At 48.3% G+C, this 18,659-nt stretch overlaps 1 protein-coding gene across 8 annotated transcripts in view; it reads right to left on the bottom strand.

The window, feature by feature from the left end:
• LOC105470758 (rubicon autophagy regulator) overlaps positions 1 to 18,659 on the bottom strand; it is a 75,255-nt gene that overhangs the window by 52,214 nt on the left and 4,382 nt on the right. For 2 of the 8 annotated variants that reach the window (XM_071090540.1, XM_011722953.2), the window contains exon 1: positions 6,564 to 6,810. The exons of 1 other annotated variant lie outside the window; for it this stretch is intronic. Coding sequence is in view for 6 of the 7 variants with exons in the window: in XM_011722953.2 (XP_011721255.2) it covers positions 6,564 to 6,628 (65 nt within the window). In the remaining variant the exon portion in view is untranslated. Of the gene's footprint in view, positions 1 to 6,563; positions 6,811 to 18,659 lie in introns of those variants that run through there. 5 more of the 8 variants (XM_011722955.2, XM_011722954.2, XM_011722957.2 and 2 more) reach the window with 3 other exon arrangements.

Here is an 18,659-nt window from a genome sequence, read left to right as displayed (position 1 = left end):
ACTGAAGAGGGATGACCACACTCTTAATGTTTTCATTCCTCAGATAAATATTCACTGAACACCAGCTATGTGTCAGGCACTGGGCTAGGCACTGGTGGTTAAAGAGGGGTTATGAGTCCCATCTGTCAGAGAACTCAGGATGTAATGGGGGAATGGGCACTTAGAGAGCCATGCTGTGAAGGGAGACGTGAGATGTGCTCTAATAGAGTGGGATGCCTTCTAAAGAAGCATCATTTAAGGGGCGACTAGGAGGTCTTCAGGCAAAGAGGGAGGTATTGCAGTGAGGGTAGAAAAGCAAGAATGAGAACGGCGAGAAAGATGTGAGAGTGGGTGAGTATGCCATGATTTTGTAATTGGAAACTTCATTAAGTACTAACATAAAGATTCAGGCCAGGCACCGTGGCTCACGCCTTAATCCCAGCACTTTGGGAGGCTGAGGCGGGCGATCACGGGGTCAGGAGAATGAACCTGGGAGGCGGAGCTTGCAGTGAGCCGAGGTGGTGCCACTGCACTCCAGCCTGGGAGACAGAGCAAGACTCCGTCTCAAAAAAAAAAAGATTCAATACCAGGGTGAGGAGTTTTGACATAGAAAATGTTCTATTTTCAATGGGAAAACCACTGAACATTGCTTTTGTTTTGTTCTGTTTTTTGAGACAGTCTCATTCTGTCACCCAGGCTGGAGTGCAGTGGCACCAGCTTGGCTCACTGCAAGCTCTGCCTCCCGGGTTCAAGTGATTCTCCTGCCTCAGCCTCCCCAGTAGCTGGGATTACAGGCATGCACAACCACACCTGGCTAATTTTTTGTATTTTTAGTAGAGACAGCATTTTGCCATGTTGACCAGGCTGGTCTCCAGCTCCTGACCTCGGATGACCCACCCACCTTGGTCTCCCAAAGTGCTGGGATGACAGGCATGAGCCACCAAGCCCAGCCAATCACTGAACATCTCTGAGTAAAATATTACAGTAATTTTGTTTCTGAAAAATTAAAGTAGTAGCAGGGTGGGGCTATCTGGAATCGGGACTAAATTCAAGTTGGAAGATTAGTTAAGAAGCTACTGAGGTATAATCCCCAAGGAGAGATTATATGGGTCTACAGTGAATAAACTATATCTGCCCAGAATTTGTCCCTTTATTTTGGTAAGAGAACCCTGATTTTCCGCTGAGGAACCACCTCTCTACCACTTACTCGGTCCACGAGGTTCCAAGAGCTCACCCTGCTCTAGGATCCAGGGTTGGGCACATAACTTAGGCCTGACTAAGCAGAATAGCCCATACCCTGACCACAAGAACGGAAACGTAAGTCAGTCCAAAAAGAGTCAGCCCTGGAATTTTTGCTTTGCTGGAGCTACTGGGACTGCATCTTTCTTGTTGCTGGTATTGCTAAGCTTGGAGTTGCTACGATAATCCTGTAGAAGAGTCTACCTGAGAATGAAAACAACACATCAGGAGGCAGAGCCCAGAGACACAGACAAATTCTTGACTTTGAACACCCATATTTGGGCATTTCTGAAGCAACAGTACACCCTAGATTTTTTAGTACTATAAACCATTCTATTTGGAAATGGAGAGAAAAAGAAGGCTTCAAAAGAAAAATTAGGAACAAAATTTTAGACCCCGGTGATTGCTTAGATATGGGAAATGGAGAAGAGGAAAATGTCAAATTTCACTCTGAAATTTCACTCTGGCTTGGTTGAGTGAGTGGAAAATGCTATTAACAGAGATCAGAGGAGGGGAAGGTTTTGGTCAGTGGAATAAGCTTAGTTTAGAGACACTAAAACGGATCTCACTCCTTGATTTCTGACTGTATCTGGATCACAGTGCCAGGAATACTGAGCAGGGCATGTCCCTGAGTTGCAAGCTCAGCAGTAGACTGTAAGGCCAAGGCAGTCTAGGGAGACAGAGCAATGCTAGAAAGATCATTCCTTTAGCAGTTTACCAGTCTAGTAGTTTTTTTGTTTGTTTGTTTTGAGACGGAGTCTCGCTCTGTCGCCCAGGCTGGAGTGCAGTGGCCGGATCTCAGCTCACTGCAAGCTCCACCTCCCGGGTTCAGGCCATTCTCCTGCCTCAGCCTCCCCAGTAGCTGGGCCTACAGGTGTCCGCCACCACGCCTGGCTAATTTTGTGTATTTTAAGTAGAGACGGGGTTTCACCTTAGCCAGGATGGTCTCAATCTCCTGACCTCGTGATCCGCCCACCTTGGCCTCCCGAAGTGCTGGGATTACAGGCATCGCCACCACGCCCGGCGTAGTGTAGTAGTTTTACGAGGCAACCTCAAAATAACTGGCATTTAGGAAACGGGGGGAAAGGGAAGTATCATCCCTGAGCTCAACAGCGTTTTGCTGGAGTGAGAGCTAGACGGAAAACACCAGGGAAGCCCATCACATAAGCTCACTACGGGGGGAAGAGGGGGAAGAGGGAAGCTCAGTCAGCACTCTAGGTCCCAGTGTGTTCAACTCAGATAGAGGAGCCCCTGAAAGAGGAAGAACAAGTGATGCCCTTGCAAACAGTCACTTGTGGGGGAGACACTCGCCTTATTTTAAAAAAAACTAGTAAGGGGTGGAGTCGACATTTTTTCTACATATCAGGCTCTCAGTTAGGAGCTTTATGCACATTATTGTATTGAATCTTCAAAACTTCTCAGGCAGGAAAGCATTATTCTTCCTACTCAGGCAGGTTAACTTGATCAAGTTAAGCCAAATTAATCCTTGAACTAGGATTCAAGGATGCAGGTCTATCTGACTTTGAAGCTTATTCACATTTCATTATATCAACTACTTAAAGAAAATATACTAAAAAGTTTCATCTTTCATTTTTAAAATGACGCTACCGGCCAGGCACAGTGGCTCATGCTTGTAATTCCAGTGCTCTGGGAGGCCACGGCGGCAAGATCCCCTGAGGCCAGGAGTTCGAGACTAGCCTAGGCAACATGGTGAGACTCCGTCTCTACAAAAAATTTGGAAAAAAAAATTAGCTGGGAGTGGTGGCACATGCCTGTAATCCTGGCTACTGAGGAGGCTGAGGCGGGAAGATCACTGGAATGCAGGAGTTTGAGCCTGCAGTGAGCTATGATTGTACCATTGTACTCCAGCCTGAGTGAACCAGCGAGGCCCTATCTTTAAAATAAATGAATAAATAAAAATGATGCTATCTCATCAAGGAGACTGTTTCTGAACTGGGTGTTTCATTGGCCAGAGAGAGGTTATGTTTGCAGTAACTCAGTCACAAAGCCTCAATTAATAGGCACAAGGAATATATTTACCAGCCGTGTATCTGAAGCTAAGGAGGCCATCAGTACCATGAAGCCTCATTAAACCACACATTCTGAATTTGCCAGCCGCCAACACAGTACGCCTATAACTATGACGTGAGTGACTTTGTGAGGATAACCCCACTACTAAAATTAAGTTTTGATTGAAGTTTTGGTTAAGAGGCAATCATAAAAAGAGTAAAAGACGGGAAAAGATTCTGCAAAGGAGCTATCCTACTGCCCTGGATGACAGGCACAGAATGCTACGAAATTGACTCACTATCTTATGCATTCCTTTGTTACTATTAGCACAGTGAGAGGCAGCATAGTGTAAGTATTAAAAGTACAGACTCGGGCCAGGCACGGTGGCTCACACTTGTAATCCCAGCACTTTGGGAGGCCGAGGCTGGTAGATCATCTGAGGTCAGCAGTTCGAGACCAGCCTGGCCAACATGGCGAAATCCCATCTCTACTAAAAACACAAAAAATTAGCTGGGCGTCGTGGTGGGCACCTGTAATCCCAGCTACTTGGGAGGCTGAGGCAGGAGAATTGCTTGAACCCAGGAGGCGGAGGTTGTAGTGAACCAGGATGGTGCCACTGCGCTCCAGCCTTGGCGACAGAGCAAGACTCTATCTCAAAAAAAAAAAAAAAGTATAGACTCGGGCTGGCATGGTCATTCACGCCTGTAACCTCAGCACTTTGAGAGGCTGAAGCTGGAGAATCGCTTGAGCCCAGGAGTTTGAGATCAGCCTAGGGTAACATAGTGAGACCTTGTCTCTAAGAAAAAGACAAAAAGAAAAAAAAAAGCGCAGACTCTGGTGCCGAACTGCCCAGATTTGAATCCAGTTCTGCCAGGGATTTGCTGTACAACCTTGGCAAGTTACTTACCCGTCCATTTCTCAGCTTTCTCATCTGTGCCACAGTGATAACAGTAGTACCTACTGCATACAGCAGTCATAGGCTAAAGAAGTTAATGCAGTATTCATGTCTTAATACCTTAAAACAATACCTGGCATGTGGTAAATAGTGTTTGTTACATACATTAAAAAAGTAACTAAGTCAGGCCGGGCGCGGTGGCTCACGCCTGTAATCCCAGCACTTTGAGAGGCCGAGGAGGGTGGATCACAAGGTCAGGAGATCGAGACCATCCTGGCTAACACAGTGAAACCCCGTCTCTACTAAAAATACAAAAAATTAGCCGGGCGTGGTGGTGGGCGCCTGTAGTCCCAGCTATGCAGGAGGCTGAGGCAGAGAATAGTGTGAACCTGGGAGACGGAGCTTGCAGTGAGCCGAGATCGTGCCACTCACTCCAGCCTGGGCAACAGAGTGAGACTCCGTCTCAAAAAAAATAAAAATAAAAAAATAAAAATAACCCAGCCTCCCTCACATGAAGTGGTGCAGGGAAATCAAAACAATCCTAAAACGTGTTTAGAATTTACATGTGACCTCTCGCATGAGGCATTTCAGACATCTGTAAGAAGAATAAATAGACAAATAGGCAAAGCAGAAACCGAAATATGGAAAAGGGAAGTAAAATGTTCAGTTTCACTTAGTACAAATCATTCTCAGATCTCAGGCAGGAGCCCCAAAGTCCTGTTAGTCCAGGTTTTGTTCAACAGGCCACTTTGCACATAAAAGTAGAGCCACCCTTAAAAAGAGCAAGTCTTCACTCAGGAACTTCTCATAAATCTTCCCTTGTTGGTATTTTCTCAGAGGTAAATATTCTGCTTCTAGTTTCTGGACCCCAGCTGCTCCTGAGACCATCATTATATCTGAAACTGTTTCTAAATGTCAAGCGAGGTCAGGCCTGGTGGCTCACACCTGTAATTCCAGCACTTCGGGAGGCCGAGGTGGGGGAGAATCGCTTGAGCGCAAGAGTTAGAGACCAGCCTGGGCAATATGGTGACAGCCTGTCTCTACAAAAAAAGTTTTTAAAATTAGCCAGGTGTGGTAGCTGGCACCTATAATCCCAGCTACTTGGGAAGCTGAGATAGCAGAATCGCTTGAGCCCAAGAGTTGGAGGCTGCAGTGAGCCTTGTTCACGGCACTGAAACTCCAGCCTGGGGGACAGGGTGAGACCCTCTCTCAAAAAATAAAACAATAAATGTCAAGTATGACTCCCTCATGCCACATTCCTGCTCTCGCCTGTCAGCATTCCAGTCTCTTTAAAAGATTAAGACCAGAGTTATTAATGAAGCAAACCCTAAATGTGGAAATCATCTCTACAGACTCCGATTCATCATTTACTCAAAGCAGTTTGGTGTTTTTTCGGTTTTTTGTTTTCCGAAGACAGGGTCTTCCTCTGTCGCCCAGGCTGGAGTGTGGTGGTGCGATCTCGGCTCAATGTAGCCTCGACTTGTTGGACTCGGGCGATCCTCTCACCTCAGCCTCCCGAGTAGCTGGGACCACAGCTGAGCTAATTTCTGTATTTTTGTGGAGACGGGGGTCTCCCTAGGTTGCCCAGGCTGGTCTCAAACTCCTGGACTCAAGCGGCCCGCCGCGGTCTCCCCCAAAGTGCTGGAATTACAGGTGTGAGGCACCGCACCCGGTCCAAAGTGGTTTTTCTATTTTATATCCCCCAATTTCCAGAAGACATGAACTCTCTGACGACGGCTCCATATAAATACACGTGAACTTGCTTAGTTTGCACTGTGAGGAAGAAGTGACAGGTCTGAAGACGAAAGGAAATGACACAGAGGTCCTGCCACTCTGACAGCGATTCGCCAATGACAAAGTGCAGAGTTTCGGGTCCCGCGGGCAGCCCCCACCCCCGCCGCACCGCCATGACACTCGCGCCCTTTCTCCCCGGGCTCTCGTCGCCTTCCTCCCCGCGCTCACTCCGCCTCAGCTTCCTCCCAAGCCGCTCACGACGCTTCGTCTCCGCTCCCGGGACTTCTCACCGCGCCCTCCTCTTCACGTGGGCCCCACTTGCAGCCACGGCAAGTTTCAGGCAGGCTGGCGCCCGGCCCTGTCCGGACTCCGGCCTGTGAAGCCTCCCTCACCCCTCACCGCGCTGCAGCCCCTCCGGCCTCTTCGCCGTCGCTCTCGGCGGCCACCTCCCCTCCAGCAGTCTTGGCTCTGAGCTTCCCCCTCCTCTGCTGCCCCGGCCCTCCGCAAATCCCGCCCGCCCGCCTTCGTCCCATCCCCGCCCCGCCCGCCCGTCCTCTGCGAAATGCTCCCCAAACAAGTCCTCCGCAGCCATCGTCCTCAACACTCGTCGCGCCCGGCCCTTCTCTCCGCGGCCCCGCGCCCTCCCAAGCCTCCCGGGGCTCCGGCGCCTGTCGCTGCCCCGACTCCGCGGCCGCTCCCAGCCCACCTGCTCTCCTCAGCCAGGCGCTCCTCGCCGCCTCCGAGCTCCATTCCCGCGCCCTCGGGCCGCATCCGGGGCGGCGAGGCCGCCTCTTCGCCCAAGAGAGGCGCCCCCGCCGCTTCGCCCTTCAGGGCTCCCGGGGGCCCCTGGGGCCGGAGGAGGCACCCACGGCCGGTGGGCTCCGGGTGATGCGCTACACACGGGCGGCGGCAGCGGCGGCAGAGACAGCCGCCTGGGTTGCGGCTTCTATCCCGGCCACCCCCACTTCCGGCTCCGGGGACTACAGCTCCCGGCAAGCCCTTCGAGACCAGGCCGCTCCCGCAGGCCGCGCCCTCCAATCCCAGGCCGCTCCCGCAGGCTGCGCCCCCCCAATCCCAGGCCGCGCTCTCAGGCCGCGCCCTCCAATCCCAGGCCGCGCCCTCCAATCCCAGGCCGCGCTCGCAGACCGCGCTCCTCCAACCTCAGGCGGCTCCCGCAGGCCGCACCCTCCAATCCCAGGCCCCTCCTGCAGGCTGCGCCCTCCAACCCCAGGCCGCTCCCGCAGGTGGCGCCCTCCAATCCCAGGCGGCGCCCTCCAATCCCAGGCCCCTCCCGCAGGCGGCGCCCTCCAATCCCAGGCGGCGACCTCCAATCCCAGGCTGCTCCGGCAGGCGGCGCCCTCCAATCCCAGGCGGCGGCCTCTAATCCCAGGCCGCTCCCGCAGGCGGCGCCCTCCAATCCCAGGCGGTGCCCTCCAATCCCAGGCTGCTCCGGCAGGCGGCGCCCTCCAATCCCAGGCGGCGGCCTCCAATCCCAGGCGGCGCCCTCCAATCCCAGGCCGCTCCGGCAGGCGGCGCCCTCCAATCCCAGGCGGCGGCCTCCAATCCCAGGCGGCGACCTCCAATCCCAGGCTGCTCCGGCAGGCGGCGCCCTCCAATCCCAGGCGGCGCCCTCCAATCCCAGGCCGCTCCCGCAGGCGGCGCCCTCCAATCCCAGGCGGCGCCCTCCAATCCCAGGCCGCTCCCGCAGGCGGCGCCCTCCAATCCCAGGCGGCGCCCTCCAACCCCAGGCCGCTCCCGCAGGCGGCGCCCTCCAATCCCAGGCGGCGCCCTCCAATCCCAGGCTGCTCCCGCAGGCGGCGCCCTCCAACCCCAGGCCGCTCCGGCAGGCGGCGCCCTCCAATCCCAAGCCGCTCCCGCAGGCTGCGCCCTCCAATCCCAGGCGACGCCCTCCAATCCCAGGCGGCGCCCTCCAATCCCAGGCTGCTCCGGCAGGCGGCGCCCTCCAATCCCAGGCGGCGCCCTCCAATCCCAGGCCGCTCCGGCAGGCGGCGCCCTCCAATCCCAGGCCGCGCTCGTGGACTACGCGCACCCAGTGGCTGGCGGGGCCGGCTCGCGAGCGGCGGGGACGGTGGTCTCAGGGATCCGTGCCGGGGCGGGCCCGTATTTACCCGCGTCACATTACACGCTGGGGACCGAACTCAGTCCGAGATGTAGACTAGGCAATAACGCTGCTCTAATCCCGGCACGATTCACCCCACCTAGCCCGCCCTGGCCTAATGTCCGCCGCTGGTGTTTGGAGATCTCGAGCATTTAAATGAAGCGCTCGCAAGTAAGAGCACAGGTTGCTCTGGGATCGTGAAACGGCGGGGGAGAAAGGCTTCTGGGGGCTCTCGGGAGAGGGATGTCAGCGCAGAGTTCTGAAGGCTGAGTACGGGTGAGCCAGGAGCGAGAAGAGAAGGCGGAGAGAGCAGCACGGCGGAGGGAAGGAAGGAAGTGCGGTTTGGGGACGGCAGGTGCTGGCGGCCGGAGCTGGGACGGAGTGAGCAGCAGCGTGGGGTGGGCGTGCTGGTGTGGGGAAACCAGGTCGTGAAACGCCATGTTCAGGAGTTTGGATTGTATCCTGAAAACAATCAGCAAATCAAGTATATGCAAATCAAGAAGTGATTTGATCGAATCCGATGAGAAAACCACTTTTGACAATGTGGACAGGAGATGGGGAAGATATAGCGCTATATTGAGGTAAGGGTGGAAGGCTGGATAGAGGAGACTGGCCGTCCTTAAGAAGTGAAGCGAACCAGTTGAAAGAAACATGTGGGCCTGGGGCTGCCAGATGCTCTGGTTTCTCTTTTTTCTTTTTCAAAGACGGGGTCTCTCTCTCTCGCCCAGGTTGGGGTGCAGTGGCGCAATCATAGCTCCCTGCAGCCTGGAACTCCTGGGCCCAAGCAGGCCTCCTTCCTCAGTCTCCTGAATAGCTGGGACTGCAGGTGCGAGCCACCACACCTAGCTATGATATTTTGATTTTTTAAAAGAAGCTAAGAGCTGCATTTTTAAGCACAACTTCCAAATTTTTAAACGTTGGCAACACATTTTTTAAACTTTCAACTTTGCACAGGCCAAACACAGCTTGTGTGTAGGCTGAAGGTGGCCCTTGAGTTGCTAGTTTGCAAACCCAGGCTTAAACTACAGCAGCGGTTGAAGAGAACAAAGAGGTTCAGATTAGAGCAATGTGAAGGCAATAGAATCAGCACTACTTTATAAAGGACTGACTGTGGCAAGTGAGGGAGAAAGAGGGATCAAGAATAACTGTGTAAAACTAATGACTCTAAGGCCGGGCGCGGTGGCTCAAGCCTGTAATCCCAGCACTTTGGGAGGCCGAGACGGGCGGATCACGAGGTCAGGAGATCGAGACCATCCTGGCTAACACGGTGAAACCCCGTCTCTACTAAGAAATACAAAAAATAGCCGGGCGAGGTGGCGGCGCCTGTAGTCCCAGCTACTCGGGAGGCTGAGGCCGGAGAATGGCGTGAACCTGGGAGGTGGAGCTTGCAGTGAGCTGAGATCCGGCCACTGCACTCCAGCCTGGGCTACAGAGCGAGACTCCGTCTCAAAAAAAAAAAAAAAAAAAAAAAAAAAGAAAAAAAACTAATGACTCTATTAAAATAATATGGCTTTTAGGTATTTTCAAACTTGAGAAAAGTGTTTTGGCAATTAAAAATGAAATGAAAGAGCCTCTTAAAGCAATTTATGATTTCATTTAGGTTAAAAAATACTCTTTCAAACTTTCTCATTTTCCTACTAAACGATTATACTTTTTAAGAAAGGGGCAATATTACTCATTGGGATTTCTCTACCTTCTGTGTCTGTCTTCTCTTTTAGAGATGCAGTTTTGCTCTGTCACCCAGGCTGGGGTGCAGTGGCCCTACCACAGCTCAAGGCAGCCTCGACCTCCTGGGCTCAAGCAGATCCTCTCACCTCAGCCTCCCAAGTAGGTGGGACCACAGGCAGTGCCACTATGCCCAGCTAATTCTTTTTTCTTTTAATGTTTGGTAGAGACAGGGTCTCACTATGTTGTCTAAGCTGGTCTCAAATTCCTGGGCTCAAGCAATCCTCCTGCCTTAGTCACCCAAAAAGTACTGGGATTATGGGCATGAAGCACCATACCTGGCCTTACTTCTAGTTCTATAAATGTATGAACTTTATTTTTTGGCATACAGTATAATCCCAAATTAACACTATATGATTTATTTATTTATCTATCTAGTTTTTTGAGACAGAGTTTCACTCGTGTTGCCTAGACTGGAGTGCAATGGTGTGGTCTCGGCTCATGGCAGCCTCCGCCTCCCGGGTTCAAGCTATTTTCCTGCCTCAGCCTCCCAAGTAGCTGGGATTACAGGCATCCACCACCACATCCGGCTAATTTTGTATTTTTTAGTAGGGACAGGGTTTCTCCATGTTGGACAGGCTGGTCTCAGGTGGTCCACCCGCTTCATCCTCCCAAAGTGCTGGGATTACAGGCGTACTAAAAAATACAAAAAAATTAGCTGGGCATGGTGGCAGACGCCTGTAATTCCAGCTACTCAGGAGGCTGAGGCAGGAGAATCCCTTGAACCCGGGAGGCAGGGCTTGCAGTGAGCCAAGATCGCGCCACTGCACTCCAGCCCGAGCGATAAGGGCGAGACTTCGTCTGAGAAAGGGGAAAAAAAAAAAAAAAAAAGGCCAAGCGCGATGGCTCATGCCTGTAATCCCAGCACTTTGGGAGGCCGAGGCGGGTGGATCACGAGGTCAGGAGATCGAGACCAACCTGGCTAACACGGTGAAACCTCATCTCTGCTAAAAATACAAAAAATTAATCGGGTGTGGTGGCAGGCGCCTGTAGTCCCAGCTACTCGGGAGGCTGAGGCAGGAGAATGGTGTGAACTAGGTAGGTGGAGCTTGCCGTGAGCCGAGATTGCACCACTGCATTCCAGCCTGGGCGACAGAGGGAGACTCTGTCTCAAAATAAGTAAATAAATAAATAAAATAAAGGCAATCAGCTCTATCAGGAAATCCTAGGGGCCAGAAGCGGTGGCTCACGCCTGAAATCCCAACACTTTGGGAAGCCCAGGCAGGCAGGTCACTTGACATCAGGAGTTCGAAACCAGCCTGGCCAACATAGTGAAACCCTGTCTCTACTAAAAATACAAAGAAAAAGTAGCCAGGTGTAGTGGCACACACCTGTAATCCTAGCTACTTGGGTGGCTGAGGCATGAGAATCGTTTGAACCTGGGAGGTAGAGGTTGCAGTGAGCCGAGATTGTGCCACTGCATTCCACCCTGGGTGACAGAGCGAGACTCTGTCTTGAGGGGGTGGAATCCTAAAACTAAAATTGTAGCAAAAAGTCTGGAAAACAGACTTTTTCTCATATGTTGAAGTTTGAGTTACATGTACTGGATTTTCTTTAAAGCCATTAATAAACATGACAATAATCTACACCAGCCATGCGTTCACCTATCCCATCCCTCTACTTTCCCTCATAATTGGGAACCCCTTCTTTTTTTTTTTTTTTTTTTTTGAGATGGAGTCTCCCTCTGTCATTCAGGCTGGAGTGCAGTGGCGCAATCTTGGCTCACTGCAATCTCTGCCTCCCTGGTTCAAGCGATTCTCCTGCCTCAGCCTCCTGAGTAGCTGGGATTATAGGCGGGTGCCACCACGCTCGGCTAATAAACCCCTTCTTTATGATTCCATTGCTTTCTTTGTTATATAATTTCTTTGCATCTATCTATATTCCTAAAATACGTATATGCTTAACATTTTTATGCTTTAATTTTATAAAAGGGGTATCAAGCTATATTTATTCTTTGGAGCCGTTTTGCTTAATCTTGTAAGACTCATTCATGTTGTACGTCACTACATCACTGTAGTTCATTGATTTCAACTGCTGTATCTTAGTCCATTGTAAGAATGTACCGCTGTTTTTTCATGCTCTGTCCCATTGATAGACATTAGGGTTTTGCTGTGCTAAACAGTGCTGCTAAGAACATTCTTGTACATATCTGTCTCCTCTTGTATATAAGCAAGAATTTCTCACATACCTAGGAATGGAATTGCTGGGTCATAGGGTTATTGTCATAGGGTTTTTATTTGGAGCAGTGGGTTTAAGGTGCATAGTTGTAAAAATAATTGGTTATTAAATTATAACTAGTTCCAGTCAGTTATTTAAAATAACTAATGAACTAAATGAAAGTGGACTGGTCAGGTATGGTGGCTCATGCCTATAATCTCAGTATTTTGGGAGGCTGAGGTGGGAGGATTGCTTGACGTCAGAAGTTCGAGACCAGCCTGGTCAACATTGCGAGACCCTGTTGCTATAAAAAAATGTAAAACTGCCGGGCGCGGTGACTCACGCCTGTAATCTCAGCACTTTGGGAGGCCGAGGCGGGTGGATCACTTGAGGTAGGGAGTTCGAGACCAGCCTGACCAACATGGAGAAACCCTGTCTCTACTAAAAATACAAAATTAGCCGGGCATGGTGGTGCATGCCTGTAATCCCAGCTACTTGGGAGACTGAGGCAGGGAATTGCTTGAATCCGGGAGGCGGAGGTTACAGTGAGCCAAGATTGTGCCATTGCACTCCAGCCTGGGTAACAAGAGTGAAACTCCCTCTCAAAATAAATAAATAAATAAAATAGAAAAAAGAAAATGGAGCATGCATGGAAAAAAGAGTATATCATGAACCAAGTATTACGGTTAATCCAATTTCATGCATCTGAGGTCCAAATACAAAAAAATGCCAAATATGCCAAACTAGCATTAGGATTGGGGTCCTACGTTATCTACATTATCTCAAAAGGTAAGCATCATTCTTTACCCTTTTGCTTTTCAGAGTAGAATTTTTTTTTTTTTTTCCTTTTTGAGACCTGTCTCACTCTGTCTCCCAGGCTGGAGTGTGATCACAGCTCCCTGCAGCCTCAACCTCCCAGGCTCAGGTGATCCTCCCACCTCAGCCTCCTGAGTAGCGGGGACTACAGGCATGTGCCACCACACCCAGCTAGTTTTTGTATTTTTAGTAGAGATGGAGTTTTGCCTTGTTGCCCAGGCTGGTCTCAAACTCCTGAGCTTAAGTGATCTGCCTGCCTTGGCCTTCCAAAGTGCTGGGATTACAGGCATGAGCCACTGTGCCAGGCCTCAGAGTAGGATTTTTTAATACAACAGGAGTCCATGAGTTTCTATGGGTAGATAAATACGTAGATACACAAATAATAAATAAATAGAAAAAGGAAGGAAGAAGGGGGAAAGGGAAACCTCATTTCACAGTGGAACATCAACTAATGAATGTAGAAGATGACAGAGTTAAAAAAAAATCACCGTTTTGCAACCATTATAGTAATAATTGATTCAGACAAGAATCATCAATGAATGCTAACGCCATTTGTGAAATTTACTCTGAAACAGGATAGTTACACAGTCTCAAATCTCCCCACAGGTGACTTATTCATTATAAATTGGGAAAAGGGGGTACCTTTACAATGGAGAAAGCTGGTGAGCATCACACGTGGTCAAAGTTAAGGTCACCAGTAATCAGACAATATGATACTATGTGCCTGCCCCTGATGTTTGGCATCAGAGAGGACACAGCGTAACTTGTGGTATTGCTGACAAAAATGAACAACCAGAATCTACAGGGCTAACAATGAGACAAAACCAAATTGAGAGACAGTCTATGCAACAACCACCTTCAAGCGTCAAAAATGTAAATATCATAAAGAGCTACGAAACCCTGAAGAATGTTTTCAGATTAAAGGAGACAAAGAAATGCAGCATGTGAATCTGGACTGGATCCCAGATTTTGGAAAAAAAATTGCTATGAAGAAATTTTTGGCTGGGCTCGGTGGCTAACGCTTATAATCCCAGCACTTTGGGAGGCCGAGGCGGGTGGATCAGTTGAGGTCAGAAGTTCAAGACCAGCCTGGCCAACGTGGTGAAACCTTGTGTCTACTAAAAATACAAAATACAAAAAATTAGCTGGGCATGGTGGCAGACACCTGTAATCCCAGCTACTCGGGAGGCTGAGGCAGGAGAATCACTTTAACCTGGGAGGTGGAGGTTGTAGTGAGCTCAGATTGCACCACTGCACTCCATCCTGGGCAACAAGGCAAGACTCCGTCTAAAAAAAAAAAAAAAAAAAAGTAAAAGGAAAAAAAAGAAATTTTTTTAGTATAATTGGCAAAATTTGGACATGAACCATACATTGGATAATAGTACTTCATCAATGTTAAATTTTCTAAACTTGGTAATTTTAGCATGGTTATGTTAAAGAATATCCTTAGAAATATATTGTCTTTTTTTTTTTTTTTTTTGAGACAGAGTCTTGCTGTGTTGCCCAGGCTGGAGTGCAGTAGCACAATCTCAGCTCACTGCAACCTGTGCCTCCTGGGTTCAAGTAATTCTCATGCCTCAGCCTCCTGAGTAGCTGGGATTACAGGTGCCCGCCACCACACCCAGCTAGTTTTTATATTTTTAGTAGAGTGGAGTTTCATCATGTTGGCCAGGCTGGTCTTGAACTCCTGACCTCAAGTGACCTGCCCACCTCAGCCTCCCAAAGTGCTGGGATTACACGTGTGAGCCACTGCACACAGCCCTTAGAAATAGATTCCAAAGAGTCATAATTTCTGCAACTTCCTCTCAAATTGTCTAACAACAACTAATAATATCTATCTCTCTACAGAGAGAAAGCAAATGTGGCAAAACATTAATAATTGGTGAAGTAGAGGATATATGGGTATTCATTGTGCTATTTTTGCAACTTTTCTCTAGATTTGCAAGTTTAAAAAATAGTCAAGGTTCTGCTTTCATGGAGACCTAAAAAAATAGTCAACAATCTCAGTATTACACAGTCTCAAATCTCCCCACAGGTGACTTATTCATTATACATTGGGAAAAGGGGGTACCTTTACAATGGAGAAAGCTGGTGAGCATCACACGTGGTCAAAGTTAAGGTCACCAGTAATCAGACAATATGATACTATGTGCCTGCCCCCTGACGTTTGGCATCAGAGAGGACTTTGTTTTCTTACGACTGTATCCTGCTAAATATAACAAAAATTTTAGTATTTCACATGGACATTTTTTTATCTTGTAATGATTAATTTTAAAGATAGTTTAAAAGTAATGTATGTTTTCCCCATAGGTAGCATTTCTAAAAGTCTTTTAAGCCAATTTTGCCAACTTTTCAATTCACTGACTTTACCAAATTTACTGATTTACCAAAATTCTTTTTCTATTAGGCATATATAAAGCTTATAGCAGTTCATCTGATGAGATGATTTTAAAAGCTTTTGAAGAATTTTGCCAAGTTTTAATTACTTGGCTTTAATTCTGTCTTTACAGCAACATTTCCATCCCCTCTAAGCATTTAGTAGTGATTCATTTATTCAATTATATAGGAACCGGCCAGGCACGGTGGCTCACGCCTATAATCCCAGCACCTTGGGAGGCCGAGGCGGGCAGATCACTTGAGGTCAGGAGTTCAAGACCAGCCTGGCCAACATGGTGAAATCCTGTCTCTGCTAAAAATTAGCCGGGCGTGGTGGTGCACACCCATAATCCCAGCTACCTGGGAGACTGAGGCAGGAGAATCCCTTGAACCCGGGAGGCGGAGGTTGCAGTCAGCCGAGATTCCACCACCGCCCTCCAGAGATTGCACCACTGCACTCCAGAGATCCCACCACTGCACTCCAGAGATCCCACCACTGCAACAGCAAGACTGTCTCAAAAAAAAAAAAAAAATATATATATATATATATATATATATAAAAGAACGCTTTTGCCAGCCATGAACAATGGATAAAAATGTGCCTTTTTTTTTTTTTTTTTGAGACGGAGTCTCGCGCTGTCGCCCGGGCTGGAGTGCAGTGGCTGGATCTCAGCTCACCGCAAGCTCCACCTCTCGGGTTTGCGCCATTCTCCTGCCTCAGCCTCCCGAGTAGCTGGGACTACAGGCACCCGCCACCTCGCCCGGCTAGTTTTTTGTATTTTTTAGTAGAGACGGGGTTTCACTGTGTTAGCCAAGATGGTCTCGATCTCCTGACCTTATGATCCGTCCGTCTCGGCCTCCCAAAGTGCTGGGATTACAGGCTTGAGACACCGCGCCCGGCCAAAAATGTGCCATTTTTAATGTTAAAATGAAAATTTTAAAAATCTTATTTCTAAGCCGAGCACAGTGGCTCATGCCTATAATCCCAGCACTTTGGGAGGCCGAGGCAGGCAGATCATTTGAGGTTGGAAGTTTGAGGCCAGTCTGGCCAACATGGTGAAACCCCATCTCTACTAAAAATATAAAAATCAGCTGGGTGTGGTGGCCACACCCGTAATCCCAGCTACTCGGGAGGCTGAGGCGGGAGAATCACTTGAACCTGGGAAGTGGAGGTTACAGTGAGCCGAGATCGTGCCATTGCACTCCAGCCTGGGTGACAAAGTGAGACTCTGTCTCAAAAAAAAAAAAAAATCTTATTTCTAGACTGAGCAAATCCTTAATACAGTTGACAAATGTTCAGTTTGTCCCTGCCCCAGCTTCCTGCTGAATAAAGCTGCACAGAAGGGACCCTCTGCTGCATGAAGAGTGTCAGCACTTGAGTGGCTGCTATGTGCAAGACACTGTGCTTTAGTCTCCCCTAGCCTGGGCTCCTCATCCCAGAGCAGGGAACCTGAGGGGCAAAGAGAGAAGAGGCCTGGGAGAAGGAGGAATGTGTGAAGATCCACGACCCTAGAATTCTGGCTCCCTGAACCTTCCTGGACTGCAAATCTATCCAGTACAAATTGAGGATATCTTTGAAAAACAAACAGTTTTATGTAAATGGGGGGAATTTGGCACTTTACGTAAATTTGTTTAGCTCTGGAAAATGCCACAGTTGGTCATTCGGTGAATCAATCTAGACTCCCTGGTGGTCAAGATTCCTGGCTTCCCCAAGGAGGGCAAGACCTAATAAGCTGAGAGGCCCCACCCCTGAGTCCAGGAAGAATTCCCCTTCAAGTTCCCTTGTCCACCCAGAGCAGGTTCCCTAGTTACACAGAACTGATGCTCAGGGACTTAGTGGCCAGTAGTGCCCCTTTAAACTGGGTAGCTGAGGCGGACGGGCTCCTCCGGAGCTCGAGTTTCTTCAGGGCAGCAGCTGTGCCTGCAGCCCCGTCCGTCATGTTCTCTGCAGCGTCCCCAGCATCTGGCACGGTGTCTTGCACATAGTGGGAACTCGAACTCGGTGGAATGAACAAACAAATGAACAAACAAATTTTGAGGTGAAAAGGCAGAAGACTAGAATAGAAAAAGTTTACAACAAAGGAAAGGGCAACACAGAAGAGGGACGGAAAGCTACTGCGAAGTGGCAAAGAAACGCTGCTGCAGCAGAAGGCAGTAGCAGATGGGGCAGATGGAAAAAACTGAACAGAAAAGAGAAGAAAAACTGTAGTGTATATATAAGTAGTTTAAGGGAGCTATTAATTAGCTATTGTTTATTAATAACTAACATTGGCCAGGCACAGTGGCTCACGCCTGTAATCCCAACACTTTGGGAGGCCGAGGCAGGTGGATCACGAGGTCAGGAGTTCAAGACCAGCCTGGCCAACATGGTGAAAGCCCGTCTCTACTAACAATACAAAAATTAGCTGGGCGTGGTGGCGGGCGCCTGTAGTCCCAGCTACTTGGGAGGCTGAGGAAGAGAATTGCTTGAACCCAGGAGGCGGAGGTTGCAGTGAGCCGAGATCGTGCCACTGTACTCCAGCCTGTGTGATAGAGCAAGACTCCGTCTAAAAAATAAATAAAAAAATAACTAATATTAGCTAATAGTTATATCTAATACATATTATCTAGTATCATATAAATTATACCATACTCCTTTAATATACCAGTATAATACATATTAATTACATCAGTATGATTTCTAGATATCCTCTTTTGAAAAGCAAAAGAGTTAACATAAGAAACAGACAAATTATGGAAAAAGGAAATTACATACCAGTGTCACTCATGAAAAGACAAAATTCTTGGCAAAATATTAGCAAGTCAAATCCAACAATATGTAAAAAGGATAATACACCATGACTAAGTAGGTTTATCCCAAAAATGCAATATTTGGAACATCAACATTCAAAAACAAAGAAAATCAACATTCAAAATTTGATAGTCAATGTCATTCACCATATTAATAAATTTTACAAGAAAAACCTTTTGATAATCGCTAGATACAGAGAAAGCATCAGCTAAAACTCAGCATTTATTTGTGATTAACTCTCAGCAAATCAGGAGTAGAAGGGAACTTCCTCAACCTAATAAAGGGCATCTGTAAAAAATTAGCATCATACTTAATGGTGAAAGACTAAACGCTTTCCCTCTGGGGTTGGGAGCAAGGCAGAGAGGTTCACTTTCACTGCTCCAATTAAACATGATCCTTGGGTCCCCAGTCAGTGCAATAAGGCAAGAACAAGAAAAGGTATATGGATGAAAAACAATTATGCTATGTGAAACAATCCAGTTAAAAAGTATATACTGTATGATTCCATTTATTAGAAATACCAGAAAATGCAAATTAATCTACAGCAACAGAAAACAGATCAGTAGTTGCCTAGATAGTAGGTGGGGGGTAAGGATTACAAAAGTGAGCATGAAAACTTTAGAAAATAATGAATATATAATGATATTTATTATTCAGATTATGGTAGTGTGTTCACAGGTATGTATCCTGTACACCTGTATAAACTGCATACTTTCAGTGTGTGTCTTTTATTATCAAATATATCTCAAAGCTAAGAAAAGGGGGATTTAGGCTGGGCATGGTGGCTCACGCCTGTAATCCCAGCACTTTGAGAGGCT

This window comes from Macaca nemestrina, chromosome 2, assembly GCF_043159975.1.
Source record: "Macaca nemestrina isolate mMacNem1 chromosome 2, mMacNem.hap1, whole genome shotgun sequence".
NCBI lineage: Eukaryota > Metazoa > Chordata > Mammalia > Primates > Cercopithecidae > Macaca > Macaca nemestrina.
The sequence above is the reverse complement of the archived record's forward strand: the minus strand, read 5'-3'. Positions and strand labels throughout refer to the sequence as shown.